We start from the raw sequence: 10,385 nt of genomic DNA, 5'->3' as shown, positions 1-10,385 counted from the left end.
GGGGATAAGCAAAGCTCCTGGAGTTGGGAATGCCAGGACTTGTAATCAGATGTGGATCTAGGGGGTAAACAAAGATCCTGGAGTTGGGAATGTCGTGATTTGTAATCTGGTGTGGATTTAGAGGATAAACAGGTTCAGCTTCACGTCCCAGAGGGTGATGACTGAAATTCCGCCTGGGATGATCCCAGTGATGCCCAGGCCGGGCTTCGGGGAGCAGCGGAGCCCGGCAGGAATCGGAGGTGCCGAACATCCTGAGAACTGGGAAGTGCCGGGTTTTGTGGCCCCGGCGCAGAGAGCAGAGGGAGCGGAGGAAAGTGGCTTAGAGAGCTCGGCCTGGCCGTGTCCCAGCCCCGCTCCCGAAAGCCGCTGGAATTCCGCCAGATTCCCTCCCGGGGCTCCTCCGGCGCCGCTCCCGTGACCGTCACGTGCGGCCGGAGCGGGACGGGGCCGCGCAGGGTGCCCCATTCCCGCAGCATCCCGGGCTGGATGACCGGGAGCCGCCGGGTCCAGCCGCCGTCTGGGATGAGCCAGGGGTGGCATCGCCTCAATAACCCCCGGGATCACCTCCCCTTATCCCTTTTCCCTGTTTTTTTGGGATTTGCAGACAGCAAGCTGCTGGGGAGCTGGTGACCAAGCTGGATCCCCTCTCCTTATCCCTTTTCCCTGTTTTTTTGGGATTTGCAGACGCCAGCAGGCTGCTGGGGAGCCGACGGCGGAGCTACGGGACGCTGCAGCCGGATCCATCCCACATGGTAGGGCTGGGGGATTCTCCGTGGGGAGGAAGGCTTGGGACGGGGGTTTTCCACCCTCAGAGGTGTTGATTGTCACCTGCCCAGGGTTAAATCCCGCCAGGAAGCTCAAGGATTTTATCAATTTGGGGGTTAGTGGCTGATAATGCTAATTTTAGTTGATTTTATCACCGAGGACCTTTCTGGATTTGGGGTTTAATGACTGATAATGTTAATTTTTGTTGAATTTCTGACCAAGGGCCTGTCTGGATTTGGGGTTTAATGGCAATAATGTTGAGTTGCTGTCTCGCCAGGCAGGCCCAGGTGAGCCTCTCTTGCAGGAGGTGTCAGGGTACCAGAGCCGCCCGTGGCGGGTGCTCCTGTGCCACGTGGGCTCCGTCCTCACCGCGGGGCTGCTCCTGCTGCTGTTCCACTGGAAGCCCAGCCTGGAAGTGCAGGCCAAGTGCAGACCCTGTGCCCTGGGCCAGGCCGACTGGGTCATCATCAGGGTGAGTCCTGGGGGGCCTGGGGGCTCCTTCCAACCTTCTCCGTGCTGGGGGCCTGTGGAGCTGGGCTTGGGCTCCCAGCAGGGTCCTGGGAATGGTCCTTGCTGCTGCTCACCCTCTCCATGGCTGGCATCTCCTTCCATCAAGGAACCCCAACTTCCATCAAGGTGCCCCAGCACCAAGTTATTCCAGGAATTTTTTATGATAATGATTATGATTATTATAGTAATAATTATCATCATCAAGGAACCCTCAACTTCCATCAAGGTGCCCCAGCACCAAATTGTTCCAGGAATTTTTTATTATTAAATTATTATTATTATTATTATTATTATCATCATATTTTCATCGTTATTTATTAAAATATGTATATATATAAAAATATTCTTATCATATTGCCATTATATTTTATATTACTATTAGCATTATGTAATACATAAATATATATGAGTATGTTATTTATAACATATTTATTATATATTTATTGTAGCATATTGATTATATAATATTATCATTATTTTATTATTAATAATAATTATATTATCCCATTATTCCAGGAATAACTCTTATTCCTAAAATCACTTTGTGCTTTCCCCTTCCCCGTCAGCCAACCGGGCCTGGAATTTCTCTTCATTATCCCCCAAAACCACCCTTCCATCCCCCAAGATGGGTAGCCAGGGCCTCCCTGCCTTCCCAAGGCTCTAGACTGAGCAGGGAGCTCCCGGCGTCCATCCCAGACCATCCCTGTGTTCCAGGACCGCTTCGGGCAGTGCTTCACCTCCAGGGTGCTGCTGGAGCCGCTGGGCGAGGGCAGGTGAGCCGGGCTCGTGTTCCCATGGGATCCGGGGGGTTTGAGGGAAGGCTGACCCTCGAGCTCCCATTCCCGTAGGATCTGGGGCTCTGAGGGAGTGCTGACCCTTGGTTCCCTGGCCAGCCTGGAGCAGCCCCCCGGGGCACGGCCGGAGGAGCGGCGGAGCAGCGTCGCCGTCGGAGTGTCGGATGAGGAGGAGAGCCGGGACACCCTCCGGCTCCACGAGAACGAGGAGGTGATGCCCAGGACCTTCCTGCCCCTGGGAACCCTCTCCCTTCCTATGGGCTGCCCTCGTACCCCACCAACACCTTCTCTTTTCCGTCCCCGTGGGCTCAGAAGAACGTCCTGAGGTATTACCTGTTCCAGGGGATGCGCTACGTGTGGCTGGAGCGGCGGCAGACGTTCTGCAGGGTCAGGTATTCCCCGGCCCTGCCCCTCTCCACCCTCTCCTTGCCCCTTCGGCTCCCTCAAAACCCTCCTGGACGCCCTGGGAGCCACAGCACTGCTCAGGATTGTCCCTCCTGGAGTCCATCCCGTGGTGTCGGTGCCTTTCCGGGCACAGGGAACCGGACGGAGCAGTTTGGCAGCTCCGGATGCTCCCGGCTCTCCCAACTGTGCCCCTTTGTTGGCTTTCCTTGGCACTCACAAGCTGCTGCAAAGGCCAAGGAACACAACACTCTCCCTTTTCCAAAGGGGGTTTTTAGTGTTCCCAGGGACTTGGCCGTGGTGTTTGTTCCGCTGTTCCCGCTGGTTTTGACTCTGTCTCTCCGTTTTTCCTTCCCCTGGCGCTTCCCAGTGTCCTGGATGAGGGTTGGACTTGTGCAGATCTCCACCTCTCCCAGCCCGGGCTGGACCAGCAGGACCACAGCACCAGGTGGGGATCCCTGTGGGATGCCCTGTGGGATGCACAGGGAGCACACAGGGCTTTTCCAGGAGCAGAAAGTCCTGGAGCCTGGGTTTTCATTGCATTCAGACCTCCAAACCCCGAGCTGCTGGGTGGGATGGAATTCCTGGGCTTGGCTTCTCCACGTAACCAAGCTCCCATGGAGGTGTGGACAGCAGGGGGGACCCAAGAGGTGGAAATACTCCTTCTCCCAAGGGTGGATTTCCTTCCCTCTCCTTCTCTCTTCCCAGGAGGAAGATCTACGGCCCGAACCTCATCGAGGTGCCCGTCAAGTCCTACGCGAAGCTGCTGGTGGAGGAGGTGGGTGTCCATGGGCTGAGCTTCCAAGGAGTGAGTTTTCCCGGGGCAGATCATTCCCTGGCTCCACGTCCCTCACTCCAAGTGCTTTGTGGGTCCTTGGGAAGGGAGGAGAGGGCTTTGGGAGAAGGCAGAGCTGCCACAGCCGTGGAGGGGACCTGTCCTGGCTTGGACAGGAGCACCCCCAGGTAGTTGTGGAGGTGGCTGAGCATCCTCAGGAGCATCGTCCATGAGGAAAACTGGGGAGGGTGAAGGGTTTATGGGACATCAGCTGCTCTATCCCCAGCCTCAAGGAAGGGCCAGCTTCTCCACAGGAGCTGTTGTTCCTCAAGGAGCCTGGAGGTCTCATGATGGGCTGGAAGAACCTCTCCCACCTCCCAGAAGGGAGGAAGGTCTCCCCTCCTCATAAGGAGCCTGGAGGTCTCCTGATATCTGGAGGAAGGTCTCCCCTCCTCAAGGAGCCTGGAGGTCTCAGGATGGGCTGGAGGAAGCTTTTTCCCCACCCCAAGGAAACCTGACACTAGGCTGTAGGAAGCTCTCCCTGCTCCTGAGGAGCCTGGATGTGTCATGAGGATCTGGAGGAAGCTTTTCCCCCTCCCAGGAGCCTGGAGGTCTCACACTGGGCTGGAGGCAGGTCTCCCACCTCCCAGGAACCTGGAGGTCTCATGATGGGCTGGAGGCAGGTCTCCCACCTCCCAGGAACCTGGAGGTCTCATGATGGGCTGGAGGCAGGTCTCCCACCTCCCAGGAGCCTGGAGGTCTCGTGGTGGCCTGGAGGAAACTTTTTTTCTTTCCCCAAGGAGCCTGGAGGTCTCACAGTGGGCTGGAAGAAGTTCTCTTCCCAAAGCTTCTCCTTCCCCTTGTTGCAGGTGCTCAATCCCTTCTACATCTTCCAAGTGTTCAGCATCGTGCTGTGGGTGTGTGATGCCTATTACTACTACGCCGCTTGCATCTTCCTCATCTCCACCGTCTCCCTGGGCTTGTCCCTCTACGAGACCAGGAAGGTTGGTGGGATTATTTGGGATGAGCATCTCTCTAAAACGGCCCATTTTTTGCTGCCCTTTGACCTCTGTGCTGGTGTCGAGCTCCCCCTGAGCCCAGCTGGGTGAGGACAACCTGCAATCCAGTGGCAGGATGGCTTTCCTTGTCCTTCGTCCCTGATCCCGAGCCTTTGAGACCAGTTCCAGGGACGCTTTGATGTTCTTTTTGGGTGCCTTCGGGTGGTTTTAACTTTTCCCTCCCTGTCTCCCAGCAAAGCACCACGCTGCAGGCCGTGGCCAGGATGTCAGTGGGCGTCCGAGTGCGCCGGCGCGGCGGAGGTGAGGGTGGCGCTCCGGTGTGGAACTCTTTGGGATGGCCTCGGGGTGCCGTGCCTGAGCACGGCCACGCTGTTTTCCAGAGGAGACAATGGTGAGCTCGGTGGAGCTGGTGCCAGGGGACTGCATCAGCATTCCCGGGGACGGGCTGCTGGTGCCCTGCGACGCCGCGCTGCTGACGGGCGAGTGCATGGTCAACGAGAGCATGCTGACGGGTGAGAGCCTCCATCCCTGGCATTCCCGGGGCATTTCAGGGGAGAGGATGAGCCTCGTGTCTCAGTGACCCTATGGCAGCCCCTTCCCATCCGGGCTGGCCGGATCCTGCCTTGCCCAGGCTGACAGAGCTCCGTTATTCCCAGGGGAGAGCGTGCCGGTGATGAAGACGCCGCTGCCGGCCGGGGCGCAGGCGGACGGGGCCGTGTACTCCCCGGAGGAGCACCGGAGGCACACCCTGTTCTGCGGGACACACGTCATCCAGGCCAAGGCCTACGTGGGGGGGGAAGTGCTGGCTGTGGTGACCCGCACAGGTGATGGACTGGGGAGGAACACTGGGATGGATCTGTACCCTCAGGAGCACGTGGTGACCCCCCGGCCCTTCCCACAGGGTTCTGCACGGCCAAGGGGGATCTCATCAGCTCCATCCTCTATCCCAAACCCGTCAGCTTCAAGTTCTACAAGGACGCCGTGAAGTTCGTCCTGTTCCTCGCCGTCCTGGGTAGGTCTGAGCATGGAGACACCACTGGGAGCATCCAAACTCTTCTGGAAGGTTGAACCCCCTCCCTCAGCTTTCCTCAGTAACCCTTCTCCCTCCGGCACAGCTTTCATCGGCACCTTGTACAGCATTCTCATCCTGGTTAGGAACCAGGTAGGGCTGGTGGGGCTGGAGGATCCCCCAGGATCCACAGCGACCATCAGGATGAGGCATGCCCACCCCGTCCCTGCTACCCTGCCAGGTGCCTGTGGGGCAGATCATCATCCGCGCCCTGGACCTGGTGACCGTCATCGTGCCGCCGGCGCTGCCGGCTGCCATGACCGTGGGCACCATCTACGCCCAGAACAGGCTGAAGAAACAGGGAATCTTCTGCATCAGCCCCCCCCGGATCAACCTGTGCGGGAAGATCCGCCTGGTTTGCTTCGACAAGGTGAGCGGGCCGGGCCGGGGGCACCATTCCCGGGGGAGGGATCTCCGGGACACCGCAGGCTCTCCCCACAGACGGGAACGCTGACGGAGGAAGGGCTGGACGTGTGGGGGGTGGTGCCCCTGGAGAACAACCGGTTCCTGCCCATCGTCCATGAGCCGCAGCGCCTCCCGGCCGGGCCCCTGCTCCACGCCCTGGCCTCCTGTCACAGCCTGTCCCTGCTGCGGGCACAGCTCGTCGGGGACCCCGTGGACCTCAAAATGCTGGAATCCACTGGCTGGGTAAGCCAGGAAGGGGGGATGCAAAGGGGGAGGAGGCAGGAATCCCACTCTGCCAGGACAGGGGGGGTCAGACCCCCTGTGAGCTTGGGGGGGCTTCGCCGTCCCAGCCCCTACCTTGGTTGCAGCGCCTGGAGATGATGGAGGAGGAGGAGGGGGAGCTCCCAACCTTCCAGCAGTTTGGGATGAAAGTCTTGGCTGTGGTGAAACCTCCCCCTGAGGAAGAGCAGCCCCGGGACAGGGTAATCCCGTGGAGCAGAGTGGCTCCGGCACCCCAGACCGCTGGGTCTGCTCCTCACAGCCCTGGAGAGGTTCCTCTGGGAGAGATTCCTCCTGGAGAGGTTCCTCCTGGCCCTGACATTCCCTCCCCTCAGCAGAAGCACCAGTCGCCCCTGGGGATCCTCCGGCGTTTCCCTTTTTCCTCCTCCTTCCAGAGGATGAGTGTCCTGGTGAAGCTCCCCGGAGAAGCCACAGCCCACGTGTACGTCAAGGGCGCCCCGGAGATGGTGGCCAGTCTGTGCAGGAAGGAAACTGGTGTGTACTGGGATGTTGGGGGTCACCAGTCCCGCTGCTCCATCATCTGTATCCCTGCAGGGAACTGTCCTCAGGGATGCTGAGGGGCACTTTCCAGAGGCACAGAGCTTTGGATTAGCTCCAGCCACGTGTGGGGAAGAAAACAGGAAGATGGAAGACCAGGAATGGGGCTGGGGGCTGGATGAGCACCCAAAGCCCTTTGGAAGCTCGAGCCCCGTCTCCCCTCTCCTGGTCTCGGGGTTCCTTCAGGAGCTCTTCTGGCCTCACTTTTCCAGTGCCCCTGGATTTCTCCCAGATGCTCCGACACTACACCACGGATGGTTTCCGGGTCTTGGGTCTGGCTGGCAAAGCCCTGGGCACAGTGACCACCTTCGAGGAGGCCCTGCAGCTGCCCAGGTTGGTGCCCAGCCCTGTTCTCTCCCTTTACACCTCGTTTTCTCCGAGCATTTCCAAAGATGTCTTGCTGCCCTGCAGCCTGCAAGGAATTAGACCCTAATCCACACGAAGGGAATTCCTGGCTCCCTCCCAGAGGGATTTTTAGCTGTTTGTACCCACAGCTCCTCTGTGCCTGGTGGTGGTGGTGAAGGGCTCGTTGTGTCCCACCAGGGACTCCGTGGAGAGCAGCCTGAGCTTCCTGGGATTCCTGGTCATGAAGAACGTCCTCAAGCCAGAGTCTGCGCCTGTGATCCAGCTCCTGAGGAACGCCAACATCCGACCCGTCATGGTGACAGGTGATCCCGGGGAACGGGGACGTGGAGTTGGGAAGGGACGGGACACGGACAGTCTTTGGCATTGGGCAAGGGGTGAAGGGGTTTCCTGCCAGAAATCCGTGGCCTGGAGCAGCTGTGGGGGCACAACAAGGACTCCTGGACGCTGGGTTGGCGTATCCCTGCCCTTGTAATGCACACAGGGCTGGTGGGCTCAGGCTGGGGAAGGTTTTTGTGTGGAAAAGCTCCTGGTTTTGCTCTCGATCACCCAAATGTCGATATCTTGCAAACACCCCACATTTCATGGATCATGGGGGGGAACAGAGTCAACTCCAGGTGTTCTGCAGCCAGGAAAGCACGATTTGAATCTGCTTTCCTTTGGACTGGGGAAAACACGAGGGTTTGGAGTTGTCCCCCGAAACCACGGGGGGGACCACAGAGAGGGGACCCGGCGGGTCGGAGCTGCTCCTGCTGGCCTGGAGCCCCCAAAAGCCCATTCCCTGTCCTCCCCCCCGTTCCTGGCAGGGGACAACATGCTGACGGCGCTGAACGTGGCCCGCGGCTGCCGCATGGTGGAGCCCCGGGAGCGGCTCGTCTTCGTCTCGGCCTCCCCGCCCGGGCACGGCAAACCCGCCGCGCTCCGATTCCTGCCGGCCGAGGATTCCCAGGGCGAGGAGCAGCCCCAGGTGAGACCCCCACGGCACGGTTTGGGGGTTCCTCGAGCCCAGAGTGCCCAGTCACCCACTTCTGCACAGAATCCCAGGGGGGTTTCCGTTGGGAAGGACCTTAAAGCTCGTCCCGTGTCCCCGAGGGAAGGGACACCTTCCACTATCCCAGGTGGCTCTAACCTGGCCTTGGACACTTCCAGGGATCCAGGGGCAACCACAGCTTCTCTGGGCACCCTGTGCCAGGGCCTCTCCACCCTCACAGCCATTAATTCCTTCCTTATTTCTAAGAAATGGAATCTCTCAAGTCCAGCTCTCCCCGCAGTCACGGGAATCCCAGAATCTCAGGATGGGTTGGGTCAGAAAAAACCTTAAGGCTCATCCCGTTCCACCCCCTGCCATGGGCAGGGACACCTTCCACTAGCCCAGGTTGCTCCAAGTCCTGTCCAGCCTGGCCTTGGACACTTCCAGGGATGGAAAGTGGTTTTCCAGCATTGTTATCCCTCGAGGCAGTGAAGGATGTGATCCTACCCCTCATTAAATGCCCCTTTTAGGAGAAGTTAAGCTGCTCTTGTCTCTTCCTGGGAGCACATTGGGCTGGAAGGGGTGTTCCAAAAATCCTCCTCGTGGATGCTTCCAGGCCCTGCTCCAGGCTTGCCATGAAGGGCTCAACCAAACAAGCTTTTTATCCCAAATATCCCCATTTCTGTGCCTGGAAATACATCCTGCTCCTGTCTCCCTGGGAGCACGTCAGACTGGAGCTAAGGCTCCAAACCTGCTCCTCATGGATGCTGGCAGGTCCTGCTCCAGGCTTGGCACCAAGAGCTCCATCAAACAAGCTTTTTATCCCAAATACCCCCTTTTATATCCCTGGAGTTGGGCTTTAGGGGCAGCTGCTCTCCCTCCTGCCCTGAGGAGGCTGCTCAGCCTGTTATCCCGAGGCTCTGCAGGGACTGGAAGGAGAACAAGGAGCTGTTTTCCTTGGCAGGGCCTGGAGCAGCAGGATGGCTCCTCCCTCCCTCCCCAGCCCTGCCACTTGGCCCTCAATGGAAAATCCTTCCAGGTGGTTTGTGAGCACTTTGCCGACCTGCTGCCCAAGGTGAGTCCCAGGGGAACCCTCTGACAGGGCTGGGACCTCGGAGAGGTTGGGAACCCACCAGCTGGGTTGGGGAATCCTTTACTGAGTTTGGGAGACCCTCCATGGGGGTTGGGGAACCCTCTGGTGGGGTTGGGGATGCTCCAGCAAGGTTGGGGTGCCCTGTGGTGACGATGGGGAGTCCTCCATCAAGGTTGGAGAATCCTTTGATGGGGTTGGGAAACCCTCCAGTGAGGTTGGGGGATGCTTTGGGGAGGTTGGGAAATGCTCTGATGAGGTTGGGAACCCTCTGCCAGGGTTGGGGAACCCTCCAGTGAGGTTGGGGGATGCTTTGGGGAGGTTGGGAAATGCTCTGATGAGGTTGGGAACCCTCTGCCAGGGTTGGGGAACCCTCCAGTGAGGTTGGGGACCCTTTTGGGGAGATTGGGGTCCGTTTTGGTGAGGTTAGGGGAGTCTCCCCAAGTGGGCTTGGGGGAGTCTCCAGCAAGATTGGGGGATCCTTTGGTGGGGTTGGAAGTCCTCTGGTGAGGTTGGGGGATCCTCCAGCAAGGTTGAGGTGTTGTCCATCGAGGCTGGGGGATTGTTTGGTGAGGTTGGAGATCCTCCAGCGAGGTTGGGGAGTCATCCATCAAGGTTGGGGAATCCTTTGGTGGGGTTGGGAGCCCTCTGGAAAAGTAGGGGAGCCCTCCAGTGAGGTTGGGGAATGCTCTGGTGAGGGTAGAGAATCCTCCAGCGAGGCTGAGGAGCTGTCCATTGAGGTTGGGGGATCCTTTGGTGGGATCGGGAGTCCTCTGGTGGGGTTGGGGAACCCTCTGGTGGGGTTGGGGGTTCTTTGATGGGGTTGGGGGGACCTTTGGTGAGGTTGGTGAACACTCCAGTGAGGTTTGAGAATTCTCTGGTGAGGTTGGGGAACCCTCTGGCAAAGCAGGGGGACCTTCTGGTGGGGTTGAGGACCTTACAGCAAGGGAATTGGGTTGGGGGTTGGAATCTTCCAACAAGGTTGGGGACCCTCCACTGAGCTTGGGGAACCCTCTGGTGGGGTTGGGGAACCCTTTGGTGGGGTTGGGTTCCCTCTGGTGGGGTTGGGGACCCTCCATCAAGGTTGACCTCCCTGAGGCCCAGTGTGACCTCACAGCTCCAAAACAAAATTCCCTGAGGGTGTTTTTGTGGCCTGTGTAAGATCCCCTGTGCCCTCCGAGCATCTCCTGGGCACAGGGATGGGAGTGTGAGATTCCCTGTGCCCCCTGAGCTCCCCCTGGGCACAGGGCTGGGGGTGCTCCAGGATGGACACGGGGTCTCCCGTCCTGGCAGATCCTGCTCCGAGCCACCGTGTTCGCCCGCATGTTGCCTGAGCAGAAGACTCAGCTGGTGTGCAGCCTGCAGGAGCTCAAGTGAGGCCCGGGG

At 59.0% G+C, this 10,385-nt stretch overlaps 1 protein-coding gene across 3 annotated transcripts in view; it reads left to right on the top strand.

Annotated features, from left to right (window-relative positions):
• The first annotated feature begins 6 nt into the window (after positions 1-6).
• Positions 7-10,385, top strand: part of ATP13A2 (ATPase cation transporting 13A2) — a 14,757-nt gene continuing 4,378 nt past the window's right edge. Inside the window, exons 1-23 of one of the 3 annotated variants that reach the window (XM_027631053.1) lie at positions 7-109; positions 685-752; positions 1,070-1,237; positions 1,990-2,048; positions 2,169-2,280; positions 2,382-2,461; positions 2,842-2,919; positions 3,180-3,249; positions 4,116-4,250; positions 4,499-4,565; positions 4,646-4,777; positions 4,922-5,089; positions 5,167-5,277; positions 5,381-5,427; positions 5,516-5,704; positions 5,776-5,982; positions 6,108-6,221; positions 6,357-6,513; positions 6,789-6,909; positions 7,120-7,244; positions 7,746-7,906; positions 8,874-8,984; positions 10,293-10,372. In XM_027631053.1, coding sequence (XP_027486854.1) covers positions 750-752; positions 1,070-1,237; positions 1,990-2,048; positions 2,169-2,280; positions 2,382-2,461; positions 2,842-2,919; positions 3,180-3,249; positions 4,116-4,250; positions 4,499-4,565; positions 4,646-4,777; positions 4,922-5,089; positions 5,167-5,277; positions 5,381-5,427; positions 5,516-5,704; positions 5,776-5,982; positions 6,108-6,221; positions 6,357-6,513; positions 6,789-6,909; positions 7,120-7,244; positions 7,746-7,906; positions 8,874-8,984; positions 10,293-10,372 — 2,495 coding nt within the window. In that variant the 5' untranslated portion in view covers positions 7-109; positions 685-749. Of the gene's footprint in view, positions 110-674; positions 753-1,042; positions 1,238-1,989; positions 2,049-2,168; positions 2,281-2,381; positions 2,462-2,841; positions 2,920-3,179; positions 3,250-4,115; positions 4,251-4,498; positions 4,566-4,645; positions 4,778-4,921; positions 5,090-5,166; positions 5,278-5,380; positions 5,428-5,515; positions 5,705-5,775; positions 5,983-6,107; positions 6,222-6,356; positions 6,514-6,788; positions 6,910-7,119; positions 7,245-7,745; positions 7,907-8,873; positions 8,985-10,292; positions 10,373-10,385 lie in introns of those variants that run through there. The other 2 variants (XM_027631052.1, XM_027631054.1) reach the window with 2 other exon arrangements.

The sequence above is a fragment of the Corapipo altera genome, unplaced genomic scaffold, assembly GCF_003945725.1.
Source record: "Corapipo altera isolate COAL_440 unplaced genomic scaffold, ASM394572v1 333, whole genome shotgun sequence".
Lineage (NCBI taxonomy): Eukaryota > Metazoa > Chordata > Aves > Passeriformes > Pipridae > Corapipo > Corapipo altera.
Note: the sequence above shows the minus strand (reverse complement) of the source record. Positions and strands in the feature narration are given on the sequence as shown.